General features: G+C 44.5%; 1 protein-coding gene across 1 annotated transcript in view; it reads left to right on the top strand.

The window, feature by feature from the left end:
* The window catches only part of THSD7A (thrombospondin type 1 domain containing 7A), a 1,031,465-nt gene that overhangs the window by 677,841 nt on the left and 330,217 nt on the right, over window positions 1-23,407 (top strand). Inside the window, exon 7 of the mRNA XM_078663785.1 lies at window positions 15,384-15,575. Within this exon, the coding sequence (XP_078519911.1) occupies window positions 15,384-15,575 (192 nt within the window). The remainder of the gene's footprint in view (window positions 1-15,383; window positions 15,576-23,407) is intronic.

Here is a 23,407-nt window from a genome sequence, read left to right on the forward strand (position 1 = left end):
ATCCAAGTGTAGACGTGACAACAGCACATTGTGTCCATAGACTGGTTTTGGACGATCCTTTTTTTCCAAATGTAGGTAAAATTGTGTGTCTTTCCATCTACTTAGAACTTAGCTGATAGAACTTGATTACTTGGGTCATAGATAGAAAGTAAACATAGAACTGCATGGGGTTATTGAGAGATCCTGTGATTCCAGCAACTCCACATATTTTGGGAGACTTTTTTGTTTTTATTTTCTCATTTTTAAACTTCTTTAACCTGTGTTTGATCCCCTGTATCTTTATTTTCTATACACAAATACCAAGAGTGATCACTATTTCTCCATTGCAGTTTATTCCCTACTTTTTGTAATTAAATTAATTGAACTCATATCCAGGTTCTCCAGGGCTATAATATCTGAGTAAGTATTTTCCATTAGTAAGCTTTAATCAATGTCAATTGAAATCATAAAAGCATAACAGCGTAGAAATATACATTAAAATCAAATACCTACATCATCAAATGTGACTATATGAAACATCACAACATAAAATAAAAAGACATTTAGATAGTAATAGTAAACTCCTTCTCAATGTATTTCTCATGTTATTCTTCTTCGCAATTGGAGCTACCTGCCTCACTGGTTGTATATACACACAGTAATTCTGACTCTTAGCTGACAGCACCACACAATTCGTGCCTCACCCTGGGACTGTTCTTATAAGCACTTAATTAAAGTGATTTTTAGCCATTAGTACTACACTATTCACCCTTTTCCCCGGAAGCAATTTTCTCCCATTATTCCCATCTTACTGTACTTTTCCAACCTTGATGCAATGGCATGAATAGAGGGATAGCATCATCCCACAGTGTGCTAATTTTATGTTTTCTAAATTGATGTTTGGGATTACACCTCCTTTTGTGATTATACCTCCTTATATGTTTTAATTCCTTCCCCCCTCTTTTATTTTCTCCTTCCCCTTCCCTCACCGACCCAGGCTACTTCCCAGGCATTTGTTGTATATTTCAGTCCTGATGATGATCCCAGAATTTCTCTTGGGATCGAAACGTCATCGACACATGCATCTTAACTCTATACTTTAATTCTTTATTCATGTGGAGTACTAGATGCATTTCTCATTGTGGGTTTTGCATATCTATATTTGTTCTTTATAAAAGTCACTTTTAAAGTCACTTGCCTGTGGTACGGAAATCGGCTGATTTCCAATCACCCTTTCACGTTAAACTCACTCACCTTGTACATTTTGTTGTGTGCTTAATTATATGTAAATACATATCTTGACAGTGTTTATTAAGACAGAAACAGAGCCATTCTCTATTGTGAAATTAGTCACCAATTTTCTGATTATCAAAATTAAAGGGACCGCTGTCTCTTATAATTAAGCATTAAGTAGAATTGCACAATTCCAACAAGGTTTAAAGGTAGAGTAGCTGTCCAGTCAGTTTAACACCTATAAAGAGTTATGTGTGAGGCCAGCATTTACTAGCAAGGTACAAAAAAAGGTGTTATGCTTCTTTTGGAGCCATTACCTACATTGGACTGCTTTACCTCCCATGTGGTTGTACTACTTTACATACTGCTCTTTTAGGGTTACAATCTTGTAGATTTTGCTACCTTTAACTCATTGATAGTGGCTGCCATCAATCAGTGTTGTTGTATTGTGGCTTACCGATAGTTAAAGAAGGTCCTTTAATTGTATTAAATACTGATTGTGATGCCATTTCTTTTGATTCCATCAGGGATTGCGGGTTATACCACTCGGCTGCACATTAATGTGGCCAAATTATGACACTGGTAGTGTGCATTCGGCTCTTTTTGGATGGCCATTAAAAACTGGTCCAGCAATGATGCAATTTTTTTTAATAAAATCGAAAAAAATCTTTACATTTGCGTTCTCTTGTATTTAAAGCTAGTTTTATGGTTGCTTCTGACTTAATGATTTTAAGTGCACTACGGTGTCATTTTTTGACATTCCCATTGCCCCACAAGAAGTGTATATTGTGTCGCATTACAATAGTGTTCATTATTCATTCTAGATACATTAATATTGTAATTCGTTTTCATCTCCTAGTCATTAGCGGATAAAGCATTTCTCTGTCAAAAAATACGAGCAGAAAAAAGAATGTTCATTTTCTCACCAGCATTTTAACTGAGACTCTTCCCCCTCACCCTCGCCCCCGCATGCTGTATTCTGATTGTTTTATTGAACATGTGAAGTTAAGGTACACTTTTGGATAATTAACTCTTCCATCTTCTCAAAGACAGCACCTTAATAGAGCCAGAAAATTCCCTATATAACTCTTTTCTCATTGACAGTATTTGGGATCCAAAAACGTGTAATTTAACCCAGCATTATCTAACCATCATGTGGAGAACAGATATCACATGCATTATAAATATTCCAGATTTCATTCAGACAGGCACAGTTATCAATTGTCAGATCTGAACTCCCCATGCCGAATTCAGTACCTTCTCAAACATATACCCAGCCAGTCATGTTACAGCAGTCAACTAATCAACAATACAGTGAGGCCACTCAGGGAACCACACATCCACCCTCTTGTTCATGAACAGCAACATTCCAGCTCATAGTCACATAGTCACTTAGTTAGCTGCCCATTTTTCGTTCATTCATTTATCAGTCATTCAGTTGTTGCATCACAGCATCATTCCCTAAGTCACTCATGCACCCACTCAGCCCTGCTCCTGCTTCGTCATGTGACACAGAAGGAGTACATGCGTAGGGGCACACTTTCTAAATTATATTGCAACCAAAGTTGCTGTACTGTGTTGTGCAAGGGAGAGAGAGTAGCGCAGAGCCATATTTACTAAACAAGGCATGCTGATGGGTCCTGTTGCTGTCTCTTAGCCTGCGTTTGTGCTCAAGCTGCCTAGTGGCATGCACAGACATCTTCACCCTTGCTCAAAAATGTCCTATTACTTACCGGTAATCTTCATTACTCCTGGTCCCGTTGACCTCGTCCCATTCCTTAAAATATGGAGATAACCATCTCCCTGACAGAAAAAAAGAAAAGGAGCATGCTGGGATACCTTACCTGCTCCCTCCCACTGGGAGTACATAAGCAGTACCAGCCCAGCATGCAGCCTGAAAATACCAAGCCAACAACAGGAAGGCCGGCCGCAAGGGAGGGAGGGAGGGAACTAAGGAATGGGACGAGGTCAACGGGACCAGGAGTAATGAAGATTACTGGTAAGTAATAGGACATTACCCCCAGGTCCCTCCTGACCTCGTCCCATTCCTTAAAATATGGAGAATACCAAAGCAGAGAACCCGGCCTTCCGGAACCCCACCAACAACAAGGGCACCAGACCAAAAAACAGCACCCCACAGGCCCGAACCAAGACCCCAAAGGCCAGAAGGGGACCGCCACGCAGAAGGGAGGTACAGAAGCAGAGCCAAGCACCCAAGGGAGCAGGCAGAGGAGCCAAAACCCAGGCCCCCCCCACCACGACCAAACGAAGCCCAGGAGAAGCGCACGCGCCACAACAGAGAACAGAGCCAGGAAAGGGCAAACAACCACTCGAGAAACCCCCAAGGGCGAAGCCCCCGGACCCAGGCCGCCAAACAACCAGGGACCAACAGGCCAAAGCAGCCCAGAGGACAAGGGCAGAAAAGAACAACCCGCACAGGGCGGATGAGCCGAAGGAACAGAAAGGAACAAAGCAGACGGACAACCCCAACACAGCAGGGGAAGCCCCCAGCAGAACCGAAACAAGGGCAGCAACAGGGAACCACAGAGGAACCCGGCCACAGGGCAGGACCAACCAAAGGCCAACCCCCGCAGAGACGCCGCAGAGCAGCGGCACCCAAACGGACAACCAACCGGGAGAAAAAACCCGGCGCCCCAAAAATGACCATGACCGGGGCAAAAACGAGGGCGCAGCCAAGAAAGACAACAAAAGGCCCACACGGAACTAGGGAAACCAAAACCCCAGAACCGTAAGGAGGAACCGTCCCCCAGGAGGAAAAAGGGACACACCACGGAACCACCGAAGGTGAAACCCCAAAGGCAGAAGGCCAACAACAAGGCCCACAGCCCAACCCCAAGAAATCCCCTGGAGAACAGGCAGGACAGGCATCCAGGAGGCACACAACACCGCGCCACCTGACCCAGAGGGAGAGGCAAAAAGGAACCCCCAACCAGGAAGGGGCACAGGAAAGGCACAACAGCCAACCACAGCCAGACCTCCCAGAGAAAGGAGAACCAGAGGAAGGAAGCCCAGAGACCCCAAAAGGGACCCAGCGCCACAGCCAACCGAAGGGAGCGGACCCAGAAAGGACCGAAGACCAACCCAGGACCACGACAAAGCCCAAGAGAAGGAGCAGCCAGGAAAGGAACCCAGCAGGGACCAAAATACAAGGACCCGAAGCAAAGAAGGGCCCCACAGCACAAAGCCCAACAGAAGCAAGCCAAGAGGCTCACCCGGCACCCAAACGCAAAGCGAACAGGACGCCAAAACCGGGACCGGAAAGGCAAAACCAACAAAGGTAGAGCCACGGCTTCCCGAGCACACGGGAAAAACACCGGCACCGAAAGCAAAGGACAGGAGCCCAAAGAAGCCCAAGGAGCACCATCCAACAAGGGAGTGGGAAGGGACTCCCCAGAACCAACGAGAGAGCAAAGGGCACAGGCCAAAAACAGCCGGCACGGGGGCACAGGGCCAACGCCAGGCCCCCCCCCCCTAGCCCCCAAAACGGAAGCAAAGCCAACCGCAACCCAAGGCAGAGCGAGAGAGGTGGGAAGCAAAAACCCGGCCACACACCAGGGGAGGCAGACACCCAAACCCCTCAAGGAGCGAAAAGGCACCGCCAACAGGACAGGGCACAAGTGGGGAAACAGGGCAGCAGGCAAGAAGAAACTAGAGCCAACACCACCAAAAAGGCCAAGACCCACCAGCACAGAGGAAGGGCACAACAAACCCAACCCCCCCCCCCCCGGAAACCTTGGGGGAGACACTACCAGAAGGCAGACACCCCGAGCACGGGGCAAGAAAAAGCACCCGAAAGGAGCAAAAAGCGCCCAAAAGCGAAAAAGGCAGGCAGGCAGGGCCGGCACCCAGACAGGCACACACCCCGCTCAAACCAACAGAAGGGCAGGAACCAAGGGGCGAAAGGAAAGAACAGAGAGGCCACACACCCGGGGAGACCGACACCCAAAACCCACCAGCAGGGAAAGGGCACAGCACAGCCAGGAACGGCAGACAGGGAGTGGCCCAGGGCCAGGCCCACGAAGAACAAGCGTCCACCAAAGGCAGAGCCAAAGACCCAGCGACAAGGCGCCCCCAGGACAGAGAAAGGGCCCAACAGCCCCCCCCCCAACAAGGAAACAAGGGGAGGACACAGGAAACCCGCCGAAAGCCAGGAGGCCCGAGCAGAGCCCAAGCAAAGCACCCATAGAGGAAGCAAGAGGCAACCAGCAGCGGAAACCTCAGGAAACCCATAGGCACGAACCCAGACCGAACCCACAGGAATGCCAGGAACCGAAGGACAGAAGGCCGCAAAAAGCGAGCCACGGCCCAGCAGGAAGACACCCCACCAGGGACGGCCAGGCAGCAGGAGGACCAGAAGCCACAGCCACAGGGCAACACAGCCGCAGAGCACAGCACAAGCGGCAAACGACCCAATCCAAGCGGCAAGCACCAGAGGGAGAGGCCAGACGGAAACAGAAAAGAAAGCCAGCAAGAACCCCGGGACAGAAAGCACAGGGAACCGCAGCAGCCGGAGAACGAAAGAACAGGAGCCCGGCAAGGCCCAACCGGAACCCCCAAACAGGACACAGGCCAGGGGAACAGGAAGAAAAAGCCCAAACCAATGCACAAGGGCAAGCCAACCAAAGAGGCATGCCCAAGGCACACAGGGGAGAACAGAAGCGTCCCCAGAACACAAAAAGGAAACACAGAGAACCAGGGAGCAGGCAGGAAGCGAGAGGGACCGTACACCCCTCCAAGGGCACAGGCGCACCCACCAGGGGCGCAACAAGGGCAGAGCAGGGGGGCCCGAGCAACAGGAGACCCCCCGCAGCAAAAAAGACGGGCAGGAGAACACCCGAGAGAGCCAAAAGGAGGAGGCCAACCCCCACGAAGCAGGAGGAACCCACCACAGGAGAAAGACCCCAGAATCGTGGAGGCACGGGGAAGGCAAACCAAGGCAGCAACAGAAGAGCCAAGGCAGCACAGGAGACCAAGCAACATGCGGACACGAGCGGACGAAATAGTGCAGGAAAACAGCACACACCCCACACAACCGCCAGGGAGACGCCCAGAGGACTACACCCACCAGCAACCGTCACGGACGGCAGCAGGCAAAGACGGAAACATGACCAGCAAGGCCAACCCGTCCACACACATCCCAACCGCCACACAGCGCACAAGGACAGTGAACAGGAAAGAAACAGGGATCGCCGATACACGACACTTACCATGGAGGCAGGAAGAGGGCCACAGCAGCACCCCCCCCCACCCCCAACAGACTGGCCAGGCGCCCACCAGAACACCAGCGCTGGGCAGAGAAGTCCGCCCCGCCGAGGCCACAGCAAGAACCACACCGGCCACAGGCAGGGAGCCAAGGACCCGGCCCAGGAGGAACCTGCAAAGGAAAGACAGCAGGAAAGGCGGACATCAAAGAAAGAAACAGGGACCGCTACGCGGTACTCACCAGGAGGGCAGGAGGAGCGCCCCAACAGCTCATCGCCCCCCAAGAAACCAGCCCAGGCGCCCACCAGGACATCAGCGCCGGGCAGAGAAGGCCACACCACACGACCAGCTGCGGAAGAAATCCATGGAAACAGCATCGGGAGGGCGCAGGCCAGACCAACAGGAGGCGCCCCAGCAAGGGAAAGCGGCACCCCGGCCAGGAAAAGGCACCATCACACACCCGGGCCACAGCCCAAAGAAGCATGACCAGTCCGGTGCAGGAGGACACAAACAAGAACGTGAAGGCACAGGGAAAAAGAAGGACAAGCCCCGAACCACAGGAAGGAGAGCGTCATATCCGAGACACGAACCCGGACCCCCAGCCGCCACGAAGACAGCAAAAGCCAGAAAGCAGTTTAAACACTGATCCAGGACATAGCACTCCAGCAGCAGAAGCAGGTAAGGCCAGCGCAGGAAATCAAAGGCGATACACAAGCAAGGAAGATGCCAGCCCCAAGCCGTGTCCATGGACCCACTGCAACCATGTAAAGACACGCCTCAATCGTCCTGCAGCATGTATGAGAGCACAACGAAACACCCAGAGAGATAACGTAATTTGCCCAGACACACAGTATGCGTGCGGAGTCACCGAGACTCGAACCGGGAACCCCAGCACACAAGTCAGCAGCCTTGGCAGGGAGCCATATGAAAACAGCCAAAGAACTGTTAAACACCGCAAAGCGGGACTCACCCGCAGCGGGGGCTGCAGCACCAGGAAACGAGGCCCCCACACACCGCCGGCCCCAGGATCCAACCAGCGCCAAGCCAGCAAGCCACAAGAACAGCGCGTCTCCCACCCGGCCAAGCTCGGGGAGACGCGCCCAGGCGACCCGGAAGTAAAGCGGGATGACGGCGCACCAGCCGCAAAGGGCCGGCAATCCCGAAAGCAGCCAGGAAGAAGCCCCGCGACCCAGCAAGCCAGGCAGGCCGGGAGGCAGACCACCAGGAAGCAGCACCCCTGCCCGCGAAGCCAGGCAGCCGGGCAGGGGAAGCAGAGAAGGACCAGCACGCCACCCAGCCCAGCAGGAGCGGGCGCCGTCCGGTAGAAGAATCCAGGTAAGGAAATTACATCCCAGCACACACGAACATCCATTCTGTCGGAGACAGAAAAAAAGAACAGGCTGCATGCTGGGCTGGTACTGCTTATGTACTCCCAGTGGGAGGGAGCAGGTAAGGTATCCCAGCATGCTCCTTTTCTTTTTTTCTGTCAGGGAGATGGTTATCTCCATATTTTAAGGAATGGGACGAGGTCAGGAAGGACCTGGGGGGAATTTGCCTGTCATACCGGAAGTATACCCTTCATTTTGAAACATTTCACACAGGGATGTTGTGAATCCCCTCTTTAGCAGGTTTTGGAGGGGGGTCATTGTGGGCTTCTTTATTCTGGAATCGGGCAGGCAAATGCTCATAATTAACACTGTAAGCATGATGGCTGGTTAGAAAAAAGGGGAAGGATGGAAGGTGGAAAGGAAGCAAAAGTGAAAGTAAAGAAGGGAGAAAGAAAGGTAGGAAGGGACATTGGGAGGATGGATGGATGGTTGAGTGAGTGGAAGGATGAGTGGATGCATGGGAGAAAGATGAGTGAATGGATGAGTGATGGATGGTGAAAGGATTGTAGAATAAAGGGAATTATGGGTGGGTGGACTGGAGGCTTTACTGATTAATGGGATGTATAGAGAGATGCATGCATAGATAATGGATGTGTGGATGGATGGATGGATGGATGGATGGATGGAATGATGAAAGAGATGCTAGGATGGAAAAAAACAAGGGAGCACTTCTAGGGACGGATGGGCTCACTTGCTTCACTTACTTGGTGCAGTCAGAACTTTGATTCAAAGTGGGGAGTATTCTGCCTGCTCCCTTGATTTGACACTTTATGTGTGTGTTGTTCAGTGTGGCACATGAGCAATGTGTGAACTGTTTGAAAAAATACAGGGCACTTCATCACCACAAAAAAGTTTGCACTTTAAATTAAATACACTTTCAAGACTTTGTGCTGCTTTGGTGTATTTTCTGTGACTAGTGCAGTGGATCTAAGACTTAATAAATCAGCCTCATTGGTTTTTCCAAAATTACGCTCACTACAACGCATCCATTGACCTGGAATCTACCAGTTAATGTACGAACTGTAGACAGAGCAGTGGAAACAGGAAGAGGCAATTACTGCTCGGTGTTTCTAAGCTTTATTGTGGATCATGCAGTGCTGAAATTCCGAAGCACGTTTTTGATCTTTCGCACCTACCAATTTAAGTGTTTGCTCAGTTTGACTGGCCATTCTCCTGTTTTTTGTGACACCTTGAAAGACTTTTCCTGCCATTGCGGTTGACGCTTATGATGTATGCAAAAATGCTTATGATGGTGTCATTGGTGACACAATATGATGCTTTGGTTTTATATGGATTCAAGCAAGCCGGGCTGAAGACGGCTGGAATGCCAGAAACCGGTCCTCGGAAGCTTGTTTCCGGTCCAGGGAAGACATGGCTTGGCAGTTCAGGCTGGACTGTTCCCATGAGGCACAGGGTCAGACTGATTTGCATATAGCCATGTCTGAACAGGGGTGGCAGAGTGGGCTAAAGAACGGTGATGGATTAAACCCAGATCTTTTGACTGGGTGTGAGTGTTTGATTGATTCAGATGCTCTGTCCATCACCACCCCCTTTTGTACCACTTTTGGCCGCCATAAGTGTTGCAGGGTATGCTCAGACGTGAGTCCCTTGCTCACTTTGCCACTGGATTCAAGCAAGCCGGGCTGAAGACGGCTGGAATGCCAGAAACCGGTCCTCAGAAGCTTGTTTCCGGTCCAGGGAAGACATGGCTTGGCAGTTCGGGCTGGACTGTTCCCATGAGGCACAGGGTCAGACTGATTTGCATATAGCCATGTTTGAACAGGGGTGGCAGAGTGGGCTAAAGAACGGTGATGGATTAAACCCAGATCTTTTGACTGGGTGTGAGTGTTTGATTGATTCAGATGCTCCGTCCATCACCACCCTCTTTTGTACCGCCATTGGTTTTATATGGAGCACAAACCTGGTTTGGGGGGAGTGGATCACTGCCAAGGATCTGAGAGCTGGGAGAAAATTTGCGATAAAATTCTTCATACACGGTGTCCCATATTTGTATTATAATATTAAACAATTTTATGACTTTACTCATATATAAAAAGTTAGTCACTGGGGAGTCCAAGATGTGCAACTTATTCAATGGACCACACTTTCACTTTAAAGTTAAAAGTTCAGTGCATACCCAAACCTAGCAAATGTGAGGTCATCTTAGAATGTAATGCTTTTTTAAATAGCTTTTTCCTGGAAATCTAATTTTCTGAAGTGCTTTTTTATTTTCCCAGTACCACGAAGATTAGATTAATAATGATACATTGAAACAGTACCTCAAGGTTGGCTACATTTTTGCGCTTCTCAGGCATAGAAAATAGATGGCATGCCTTATATGCTTTCGATGCCAATTCCATCTCAAATTGAAAGATGCCACTTGAGTTTTGATGAAGCGACTGTACATTGGTCTTGTGATTCCGCAATGGACAGATGAATATTGTCTTCCTTTATGATGCATTGGGATGACTTCTGATTAACTCTAATCTAACATCTGCCATTTATTAACCTTTTCTCCTAACCTTTAAGCTTCTTTCAATTTCTGATTTCGCCTTCACTGTCACTACTTTATAAAAGTTTGCCTGTAGTATGTAATCTGGGTTCTTTAGTCGATGGCCTATGGAAGGATTTGCATAAAGCACTAAGTCACCGTAACATCGTGGTGCTAGAAAAAGTACCTGTAACATTTACTAGATGGACTGTCTTGAAACTCAAAATAAAAATATTTTCATGAGACCTCTAACGTGTAGTAGGTTGGTTTATATTCTAAGACTCAGAGGAAGGGAGCTGAAAGATTTTGCAACTGCAACTGGGAATACTTTATCCCCATAGGTAGTTATACAGTTTCAAGCAACAGTAACAACTAGAAATTGTTGTATATTGCCCGTTCGATTGGGGATGTAAAGTTTGAACTATCTAAGAAGATAGGAGATCTTTGGTTAACGGCTCTGTGGAGAATCACCATGGCTTTAAAAATAACCTTGGGGCATATTATCAAGACAGGCGATAAAATTCTCGCCGTTTTAGCAGCAGAAAACTGCCGCTAAAACGGCGATACTGGGCTTGATAATATGCTCTATGGAATTCCAATTGAAGCTCATGTTAAATGTGAAGGACATCTAACATGGGCTTCAATTGGAATTCCATGGAGCATATTATCAAACCCATTATCGCCGTTTTAGCAGCAGTTTTCTGCCGCTAAAACTGTCTTGATAATATGCCCCCTTGTTTTTAACGAATAAGTAGCCAGAGAGGCGAGATTTGTAAATGAGCCACTCAGCAGCGTTCTGCAACAGCTGACATTGATACATAAGTGAGTAAGTGGTGGCCAAATATACGGCTTTGCCATAGTCTATCTTGGACTAGTCTAAGGTGTTAAACGCTTGTCATCTGATTCCCCTACACCATCCTTATCAACCTGCATATCAGGTCATTCAGAATGGACTTCAGCATGGCCCAATCTGCATGCTTGTGCTTCGACCAAAATCCAAATCACAACCGCCCAAGTTGTTATTGCTGTCAACATGGTTTGCAGTTGAGAGAAGGTGAGTTTCTCCAGAAATTTGCCAAAAATTGAAGTAGCAAAATGGGCCTATAGTTGCTCAAGTCTTCTGGATTTAGGGGGGCTTTTTTAGAAGCGGTTTAACAATAACAACAAGCCAACAATGTCACAGAGAGACGTGTAAAGTGCTACATGTAGTTTGTCACTGTGTGTTTTACATTTTCAGATGTTTTTGTAGTTTTATGTAGCACGAACACGACCTAAAGATATTGGAGCACTTTACATAAGCATCAGCCACATTATACAAAGCGACATAAATTTTTTAGGCACAGGGAGATTAAGTGAATTGCCCAGAATCACAGGATGTTGAGCTTAAGCAAACACTCGAACCTGGGGCCAGATGAATCAAAGGGTTTAACTCATTTAATGTCAAAAGGGAAAATGCTTTAGTACATATGAACCGTAGATCGCCAGTTTGAAAGTCAGCAGCTTCGCCCATTACAACACAACCTCCCCCCATGTAGCTTGTGACATAATTAGGCAAACCTCTTTACATTGGGACAATGCATAGTTAATATTTTATTTGAAAATTCCGAATGTTAGTGATAAATGTCAGGTCGCCCTGAAATCTTCAAGACCCTGTTGGAAGGTGACTCTCGCCTCGTTCACTCCCTCCTTCAATACACCAGCCATACTGTAATGTGTGGACAGCGAGTCAGCTCTAGTAGCGCTGGAGGACTTACTTGCAAAGGCCTTTGATGCTATTGCCCCACAAAAAGTAGGAACGACCCAGAAAAGAACGCCCCAGCCCTGCGGTATACTGAATTCCTCAAGAAAGAAAAAGCCACCTGTAGGAAATGTGAAAGGAAATCGAGGAAATCGAAGCTGGAAGAAAATAAACTAGTCTATAAAACCGCCTTCAGAGAATGTTTAAAAAATTGCAATACTGATAGAAGATCCCATCTAGGGGACAGCATCAGCAAAGTGAAAAACTTCTCCAAAGAGCCGTTTAAGATTCTTAAAGAATTCACTGATCCTAGGGTAAACAGTCCATCTACTCCCTCTACCCAAAACTTCTGTGATGATCTTGCAGATCACTTCCAACAAAAGATTAACAAAATCTATAGCTCATTTAGTAATTAGGGGGGATCAAGCTCGGTTGTTGTCAATGCAGATGATCCAGACTCAGCCCCTTTTCACTGGAAGCTTTTAAGTCAATTACTTCTGAGCAAGATCAGGTAGAATTAAATCAGGCCCAACTCTAGACCTCGCCCCCCACTTATTATCTCATCTTTGGCGCCGGTCCTAGCGGCACCCATAACAGATACCTGTAACCTATCATTAACTACAGCCACTCTCCCTCGGAAGTGGAGGATGTCCTGAATCAGAACTATACTGAAAAAACCCTTGGCCGACCCACAGGACTTGCAGAACTACCGACCTATATCATTACTTTCTTTCTTCTCCAAAATTATGGAAGCACTAGTCAATAATCAACTAACGGAGTATCTAGAACGGAAGAAATTACAAGACCCCTCTCAGTCAGGTTTTCGTGCATCACACAGCACAGAATCAGGATTAACAGAAGTAACTGATACTATAAAGCTAGCTTTAGATAGGGGGACCCAACCATGCTGATCCTTTTAGACTTGTCAGCAGCGTTTGACACCATCTCCCATTGAATCCTAGTTCAAAGGCTGAGAGAGTTTGGTGTCCGCGGAATGGCGCTAAAATGGTTTGAAAATGTTGTCTCTGAAAGAACACATATAGTGCAGCTGGACTCGTTTACATCACAGTCCATGATCCTTGACAAAGGGGTACCTCAGGGGTCTATTCTTAGCCCCACTCTTTTTAACATCTATGTGTCCTCCCTGGCTAAGATTATTAGATCATGTGACTTTGAGACCATTTCGTATGCGGAAGACACTCAATTCATAATCACGATTGATCCTGACCCCTCTATCACAAAGGACAAATCTATAAAGTGCATGTTAAAAATGGCAGCGTGGATGACTGCAAACCTTCTGCTGCTCAACACAAATAAAACAGAGATTCTCCTATTTGAAAAGACAGACGAGATATGGTCTGTGGACTGGTGGCCTCCCCAACTGGGAATGTCTCCAACTCCGAAAAAAATGGGTGATAATTAAGGAGTCACACTGGATGATAATTTATCCATGGATGAACATTTGAAATGGATCTCGATCACATGTTTTGGCCTGATGCGAATGCTCAAGGTGGTGTTCCTGTGGATACCTCTCTCAGCCAGAAAGTCTCAAATTCAGGCACTATTAGTGAGCAGAGTTGACTATGACAATTCCCTACTGGTTGGGATAAGGGAAGGACGTCTCTCAAGGCTAAAGGTAGTGCAAAATCCAGCAGCTCGCCTTGCTCTAAATCGCCCCGCCCGGTCACCATCTGAACACCTCCTGCGCCTGCTCCACTGGTTGGCCATTAAAAAAACAAAAAAAACGGGCAGTGTTTACGCTTCTATGTATGGTCTTTAAAACACTCCAGGGGAAGGGACTACTTTACCTAAAAAATAAGCTGAAACCATATATCCCTACCGACAACTCAGATCTAGCGATCAATTGTTACTATGCCCCAAAAGGATAAATAAAACCAGAGTGGATGGAACAAATTGCCGCTTCACATATGCTCCTGCTCTAATCTCACTCAATTCAGAAAACTCCTCAAGACCTGGTTATTCAACCTCTAAGTGGACATAGCTCTGCTTCTGTTGCCTGTTACTGTGGTGCTGGGAGATACCCTTGGGGATGATTTGTTGCGCTTAACAAATAATATTAATAGTAATAATTCAACAACGAAAATTAACAATGCAATGAATGTAAAAAACTATATATGTGAAGATAGGTTTTGCAAAGGTGACAATTTTTGCATGCCTATCCGGTTCTAAATTGTGGCACCTGCAGAAATTCGTTGGCTTGCAGGTAAAATGTGGAGCAAGCAAATTTGTTTTGTAGAATAATATTATGAAAAAACATACTTTTTTATGGATTTTGCGCTGCTATTTTTTTGTGTACAATTCACATCTTTATGATGTTGTCAAAACTAACAAAGTTTGCACACTCCTAATTAAATATGGCACAGAGCTGGTCAATAAGACAAGGAAAAGACAACCTATGTAGGGATCAGCTATGTTAGAGGAAGGATGATTATCTTTAATACGCAGAGTCCACAATATTGTTTTCAAGAGTATAGCTCCAGCCAATTACGTAGACAGAAGTAAACCAAGACCACAAATCCTCGAAAAATTAAAGTTATCAACCCACACTCCATCTCATAATAATGACGTAAGGCAGGTAACAATAGTACAAAAATGATAGTTACATTGTTTTCTCAATATAATGCATTAGGTTTGGGAACATATGCAAGAAGGTACGGTGGTGAAAGGGATTGTGAAAATGTCCATTTGCCACATTGGGCTCCACTGGGTTCTTTAATTCTACAAAAATCTGTATATTTTGCTAACCACAAGTTGTAGATCATGTAAGATAATGAGAAGCAATCCATTTGTTGTTTTGCCTTTTAAAAGTTACATGTAATATATAGTGATGATGATCTTACATATATTATATCTCGGTCCAATAATCCATATAGATTATCTTACAGCATGGTCGTATTACATGCCAGTGTGTAATGTAATGCTGCTGAAATTATTTACCCAGCAGAGCTGCAACAAATTAATGTAGCACTTAGATTAGATTGTGTATTGCATAGGATCCTTGAATTAACAGCTCCCTTATAGAAACTTGGAAAGAATCTGGAAAGAGAATTTCATGCAATCATTATTAGTTTTGTTCATGTTCCTAAAATTTGTGGGAAATCTATTGAGGATCATATGCCTTTCATTTTTATATTTTTACTGTCTTTGATTGCCTTCTGGGAGTGAAAAGTTTCCATTCTACAAATTAATCTGTTTTCTTTTGCTTTTGTACCTCAAATAATCTGAATTGGATGTGTGTCCATCTGAGCTTGATTGCTGGATCTGAATTAATTCACTAATGATGAACTGTCACTGGCTTGTCCCTTCCCAGGAGAAGACGTTGAGAGACAGCTCTGCAGAGATGCAATCTTTCCCATTCCAATTGCTTGCGATGTTCCCTGCCCAAAGGATTGTGTTCTCAGTGCATGGTCAGAATGGTCGTCCTGCACACACACCTGCTCTGGAAAAACCACAGAGGGGCGACAGACGAGAGCCCGCTCCATCATGGCGTATGCAGGTGAAGGTAAGGCCATATGTCTCATTACAAATGCAAACATTTGCACCAGTCACTCAAGGTGGCCCTATATTGTTTTGTTTTTTTAAAAGGAAGAACCAGTATCCGCATTCTGCCACTTCACTAAAAAGACTTTATAGAGCAGGATTTTCTATATATCATATATATGATCTTCTGGTGTAATCTTTAAATAACCCCAGCCACCTGTCATATGGACCTTTGTTCGTCGCCAATGAGAGGTATAAATGGCATGACAAATCATTAATGACTTTTAAGTCAATAAAGAGAATTTATTTGAATTCAAGGGTTTTGTTTTCAATTCTTTTTAAGATTTCATGGTTTATTCAATAAGTATAAATCTTTTAAGTATAAGCTTTAGATGTTAATACATTCCAAAAAATGACATTACAATATATGGAAGAATACAGTATTGTGCAGGATAACAGTCAATTTTGTAATAATGGAGCAAGTGTATCATATTAAGGAAGATCCCTAATCTAAATTAAAATGGAATAAGGTAGAATTAGGTGTCAGTTCAGATACTCAATAAAGAGTTCTGATGGGAAATCAATGCATATACATAAAGCATTTGCACGTCAAGCTGGAAAGTATTCTCAGCTATAAATCAGCAGACTTCAAAGAATTTGGTTAAGCAACCTCTCTTGCAAAGAAGTATAAGAAACTAAAAGTGGAATTTACAAAGTTAGCATCACAAATCAAGAAAAAAGTTTGCTCTAGAGGTGTATTAGCAATGTACATAAGTTCTGATTTAAATTCTTCTTGCTCATATATTGAATTAGAAGAGCCAAGGCTTCTTGCTGTTAACATAGTGTGTTGCATTGAGAATGGAGCCCATTCTCACTGATAATTATCAACATCTATGTACAGCCGGCACCAACTGAAAGACAAAAGGCAGTTCTTTTGATTTGCACATTCATAACAAAATTAAAACAGGCACATAGTGAGCCTCACCTTTTAATATCGGAAGACTTCAATATGAAACTATTAAAGAATCCATTTACAGATGAACGAACAGGTGAACAGGATTTGCTATGGAACATACGTTTACAAGCAACTCCTCCAGTAAATCGACGTGATAAGTCTGGAGAAAAGCTCTCAGCCAAATTAATTAATATAGATTCTGAATAGCAAATGGCCGATATAAGGAAGAGAAACCGCCAGCTTGGGACACCTATTTCATCTGCTTCTAAATCGATTATTGATTATCTAATATGTGCCTTTCTCATGAGGTGATTTCAGACAGTCACCCAAGCTGAAAGGGACCACCTTCTGCAGATGATTGAATTATCTCTTGTAATACCTTAGCTGGCGGCATCAAATTGAACTATTTGCCCAAACTGAGAACAACAATAGGCTACATCCCATTTTAGCCTCTTGTAGTTCTCAGTTTGGGTTTGCCGCAAGCATTGTTTAAGGTCGACCCAGTCTGTGAAGCTTGCCATGCTGTATAATCACGTTCTAAAGAACAATCAATTGTGGAAGCCTGGCAAGGTACAATTGTGCATATTATTTGCGAAGGAGGAGATAAATCATCTCAAGGTAATTATTGTTAAATTACCCTTTTAGATAATGATGGCAAAATGTTCGCTTCATTTCGATTAAAAGATTTGGAAGATTTGGTTAACACAAGGAAAATTGTGCCCACAGATCAAACCAGCTTTAATAAATTTACGGGAATTGCCACTAATTCGTTGGGATTTTTTAATAATTATTGCTAATACTATGGTATCCCATTCCACCTTATTTGCCTTTTTATAGATTTGAAATCTGCATTTAACAGACTTCCGAGGACCATACTATGGGAAAAACTGAAACTATTGGGCCTTCCTTGAACTCTGCTTAAAGCAATCCAACTTTTGTATCATAATACTTGGATCCAAGTGAAGATCAGCGATGGCCAGAGGATCTCACACCAAATTCCAACCTTCTTTGGATTGACACAGGGATGCGTGCATGCAACCTTGCTGTTCAATTTGTTCATTCTTGACCTTTTGAGTGAATTAGAGCTTGCAAACTCTCGCCCCCTAAAGTTTTTGGAGAAAACCGTTTTCTAACATGTTGTATGCAGACCATGTGGTTCTTCTCAGCGAAACAGATTGACAAATTATATAATTATTCGCTGCCAAATAGACTGGAGGCCAATGTAACTTAAACAAAAACAATGGTAAATAGCTAAAAAAATTATAAATCAACAGTTTTGTTTTTTAAACAAGCGCTTTGAAGGGACTGGAGAGTGTTCTAATCTAGAATTGATGATCAACTATAAAGGATAATTTTTAGCTAATAGTCAGTATACCCAAGTGACGGGCCCAAGCACTACTATTCGCATTCATAACACTCTATAAAACTCTGAAGGACCCACTATTAGATCCAATAGTAAACTTAGTGAAGGCTAAGCTTTTCCCAACAATAAGCTTTGGAAGTGAATCCCTACGTGGCACTGATGCCCTCCTACTTGCTAAAATTGTAATTAAGACAGGTAAGCAACTGTTTCAATTTGATTAAATCAGCCTCTCCCACGCAGGTTCAATTAGAGTTTGGATTACTTAACCAAGGTATAGCTAGGCAACAGGCCTATTTAATTTTTTGCTGCAAGCCAAAATCAGCAAAGTCTGACTCATTAAGATCTTTGTTTTGGGATGAACTGATGCAGAGTAATTTCAATGCCTTTAACTGTTAAACACAGCAAAGGATAGATATAAGAGGAAATTAATGTTATGTGTGTTATTATCACATATGCGTAAAAGTTCAAACAGGTGCCCCATATGCCATAAAGCCATTGCGGTGCTGACCCCATCTTAAATGCACCTGTGTACCACTATAGCAGAAACTGCGTAAAGGTCCTTACTGCCATCAAACTGAATGAGACTCATCAATCCAACCCTTACAATAAGGGATTTTAGAATATATAGTAAGAGCATGCGATAATTAGGGCCTTCCCTCACATTAAAAGAATTTAAAAGGCAGTCTTCCAAATCGTATGGGGGTGGTAAATGTGGGTGTATGTTATGAATGTTGATTACAGTGGGGTTTAATGAAGAGGTGTTTCAAGTTTCCATATCAAACTCAATGAAAATATGGCAAAATGTGTGCGCCGATGTTACAAAAAATGCGTTCAGCGGTCGTGTAAGGAACTGATTTGTGCTATGTTACCCCGAATCACCCATCAACCAGCAACAACATGTACATGCAACTAACACAGCATGAAAAGGCAGCAGCGAATCCTGACACAACCTGATTTGCTGCTAATTCTCCCAAGGGGTAAAGTATGTACGAGCATCGCATGCTCAGTACGGGTCCATCTCTTGGGATGCGCTTTGGGTAGGAGTAGGGTGAAAGGACCGGAGGAGGAAGTTTCAGGTCATCACCAACTGACAAGACGACGAAAGAGAAAAAAATCCAAGCAAGGAATGAGAGGGGGCTGCTCCATCCTAGAAGAGCCTTAGACAGCAGCTGAGGGAATGAAGAGAGGATGGGCAGGCAGGCAGACATTAAGAGTAACATGTACTTATTTACAGTACGCTTGCTACTGGATGAGGGGGGACACATTAAAGCAAAGTCCTGCAGTCAGCGCCTTGGGACCCTCATGGGTAAGTAGTGCGCTTTACAAGTACTCTGATTGATTGAGTATACTAGAGAGAATCCAAAGAGAGGTACAGTTCAGAGCAAACGTGGGAAACATTTTGGTGGCACTGTACAAAGAGGAGTGGTGCACCGCGAACGTGTGTATGAAACAGTGAGTGGTAATTTGTAGGTAGGAACAGAGCACTGGAAGGTGTACTGGGAACATAAACAGGGGAGAATAATGACATGGGACTATAAAGGGGGTGCATACAGTAGACAGTGAGGAGAAACAATTCACTAGGAGAGACATGGAACAGCGAAAATGCACTGCTTAGGGTGGGGACATGCAGATTGAGTGGGAACGGGGAAGTGGAAAGGAGTCTAGTGCACAGGCTCGGGTGGGGAGTAGCAAAGGAGGTCAGTGGAGAGGCGAAGATAAAGGTCTGAAAAGAAGGGCAGTGGAAGTGAAAAGGGATACTGCACTGAGGAAGTGGATGTGAAAATGTACAACAGAGGGAAGTGGATGTGCGGTGCTAAGGATGTGAATGTGCAGGGCATGAGGATGTGAATATCCAGTCCACTCACATACACTGTGTAGAGCACTTATGGGATGCAGCAAAACACCCATCCCACCCTAGCAATATTTAAAATGCTTAGCTCCAACCGACCTTAATTCCACAGACTGCACAACTTATGATAGATGGGGAAGAGGACAACTGGACGCAGAAATGATATTGTAAAATGACTGTCACCATCCCCTCCCTTCGTTCCCGATTCCACTGACTCTGTACTCACCCTTGGTGTACCCCCGGGTGGAGTGCGGTGGTTCCCGTTGTACAGAGAGGGCAGCAGAGAGTGGCAGTGGCTGGGGAGGAGGCGATGTGCTTACACCAGGCTCTGCTGCTGCTGCCTCTGCTGCGGATGCGCGCATGCATCCGTGAACGGCGGCTGGTTGTGAGCACTGGTACCTGTTTTCAAAAAATATACGCTATAGCTAAACGCAGTGCACCTTATTGGACTTGCATTAGGTCACAACATTTTCAAACCGGCATCACCCTAAACAAGCATTGGCAATGCAATAGGACTGGCATTTACGCGAGACCTATTGCATTGCAAACGGAGTACGTGCGCGCGACACAGCACAAAGGGGGGGCGGCGGTGAGAAGGCATTGGGCTGCGGGAGGAGGGGGGCATGGGAGGAAAGTAGTCTGTCCAGCAAAGGGGCCGGTAGCCATGGAAGGACACTAATGACGACATGGCCATCATAAAGAGGGACTCACACGCCTACAAGCAATAGGAAGGCAGCATTTAAGAAACAAGTCAATTAAAAAGATGGGCGGAGAGTAGGTGGAGCTTCCACACTATTCTGAATACTGCATGCCTCGCAAAGCGACAGCGCATGCGCTGCAATGCTGGATCGACCTAAAAAAATGTATGCAATATCAATTAGGTTACCTGCCAATCTCACACCACTAAAAAGGTCTAAGAGAAGGGAAACAACCTTATGTAGCTTATGCAAAGAAGCAAACATCTAATTTCTTCTTTTAATCTTTATTAGCTCAGGCCTGGTATGGGAAAAACGTAATCTTTCACAATATTTGTTTAATCTAAGGCAAATTTGATCATGTCAAGAAGCTGTCATAGAAGCTCTCAAACCAAATGATCCCATTCTAAACAAAAATGTGGTGAGTTTCCTGATGCAGGCTGAAAATAAACTAATGCTATAATTATCGTCCATAGGTGATTGGAGGCTCTTTAGTAACTGAAATGAAAGATGCCTAAGTGAAATATACTCAATTAATCAAAAAAGGAGAATGGACACTTGTAACTAGTAGACCATTGGCTATTATGGAACACCCTCATAAACACTGGTGGATGTATGCGGTGTATATTATTCTCCGCCCCGCACTCAGCGTTATGGCATATTCATCGGGTGTCCAATATTTGTGTTATATGCCAGCCTTATCCAAGGCGACCTCTGGTCTAAATAGCAGTGTCTAGATATTTGAAAGACACCTCCAGAGGGAGGGTGATGTGCTCAACAAAGGAAAAAGTGGTAAGCAAATCATAAATTTAAAAAGCAATTTTTTCTCCAACATAGGGAACTTTAATATAAAAGGAGATATATTGCTATTAAAAATGGGTTGGATATATGGAACAATCGAGTTACTAGATTGCCTTTTATCTGTCAGTAAACGGTCGACATGTTTCTGCTCTTTTGGCCCAGCCGGGTCTGTAGAGCATTCGTCAGGACAAATTGGTAACAAAAACAATGATGTACTTACACAACTTGTGTAGGTTTCGTAACGGTGTGTATATTATTAGACAACACTCGCTAAGAACTCTATTTGGGTTCCTGAAATAGAAAGCACAACACAAAAACACAGCAAATACTTTACATCTCTAGGTAACTTAGAGGCATCTACCTATGTCAAAATTGAAGAACATTGGTGTGCACCAAATTATGGGCAAATATATGCAAAAGAGAAAGAAACAAGAGACATGGAAGAGACACAATGGGTTAATGTTTTTGTTGAGATGATATAGGGAGCCATCGGTTATTTCTTAACATATTCTATACAGAACAGACATAGGTAGATGCCTCTAAGTTACCTAGAGATGAAAAGTATTTGCTGTGTTTTTGTGTTGTGCTTTCTATTTCAGGAACCCAAATAGAGTTCTTAGCGAGTGTTGTCTAACAATATACACACCGTTACGAAACCTACACAAGTTGTGTAAGTACATCATTGTTTTTGTTACCGTATTTGTCCTGACGAATGCTCTACAGACCCGGCTGGGTCAAAAGAGCAGAAACATGTCGACCGTTTACTGACAGATAAAAGGCAATCTAGTAACTCGATTGTTCCATATATCCAACCCATTTTTAATAGCAATATATCTCCTTTTATATTAAAGTTCCCTATGTTGGAGAAAAAATTGCTTTTTAAATTTATGATTTGCTTACCACTTTTTCCTTTGTTGAGCACATCACCCTCCCTCTGGAGGTGTCTTTCAAATATCTAGACACTGCTATTTAGACCAGAGGTCACCTTGGATAAGGCTGGCATATAACACAAATATTGGACACCCGATGAATATGCCATAACGCTGAGTGCGGGGCGGAGAATAATATACACCACATACATCCACCAGTGTTTATGAGGGTGTTCCATAATAGCCAATGGTCTACTAGTTACAAGTGTCCATTCTCCTTTTTTGATTAATTGAGCTTAGAATGGGGAACTGAATGGACCTCAACTCCTCCTCCCTACACTTGATCATTTAAGTGAAATATACAACAGTTACCGAGGAATGTTTACAGATGGTTGGTGCCTCCATTTATTCCAGCTATGGGAAGGCAGATGACTAAGGAAATATTTTAATTTATTAAACTTATTGAGAAATGTGTTTTAATAATGTTAACTCATGCACTAAGCACTTTCACTTTGTATTTATTGTTATAGTTGTATTTACTACATACATTGCTTTTAGTAACTAAGCATGAAAGAAAGACTTGACTTTACGAAACTCAAAGATGAATCCCCAGTCTATGCGAGTGAGAGAAGCTCATGGGAAAAAGCCCTCGTAAGCGAAAAGCTGAAAGAAAAAGTCCTGCCCTGCTTTATGAGCACGCACTGATATAAACACACAGTATTCTATGTGGCAACATTTGTTTTCATCTTCTGCATCCTCCAATGTGATTTCAGTAAACTCTTGGGAATACGTAAACTCCCCATCTTCTCATGACTGTACAAATAGACCATCAACACGAGTCTTTTAAAAGTTACATCATTCACAGTCTGCGGTCCAGACAGTTCTTCTCATGATTCATCCTTCTTGTTGCCTCCTCTCCTCCGGGTGAGAATTTCACTATCAGTTGTCTCATACAAAACAAACGCCTACTTACTATCTGACAGAAGGCTTCTGGAAAGTTACTATGTCTGCAGCAAAAGAGAAAAATATCTCTTGTGTTGAGGTCTGATCAGTCAAACATCCAGGTCTTTCGTTCCCTTCTGTATTGTTGGAGTGATGGACTGGTCCTGAGGTGCAGAGGGAGGCTGTTTCAAGCCTTGGATGCCAGGTGCGGGAAGGAACATCCCTGGGGTGTCCAAGAGGGAGAGGGAGGCTGATTGAAGGTGACTGGTTGGTTGGTGGAAGGTCAGATGTTTGTTGATGGTCCATCGTTGTGCAAGGCCTTGTACGTGTGGGTCAGCATCTTGAACTGGTATCGTACAAATATACAACACTCTTCTGAA

The sequence above is a fragment of the Lissotriton helveticus genome, chromosome 10 (genome assembly GCF_964261635.1).
Source record: "Lissotriton helveticus chromosome 10, aLisHel1.1, whole genome shotgun sequence".
NCBI lineage: Eukaryota > Metazoa > Chordata > Amphibia > Caudata > Salamandridae > Lissotriton > Lissotriton helveticus.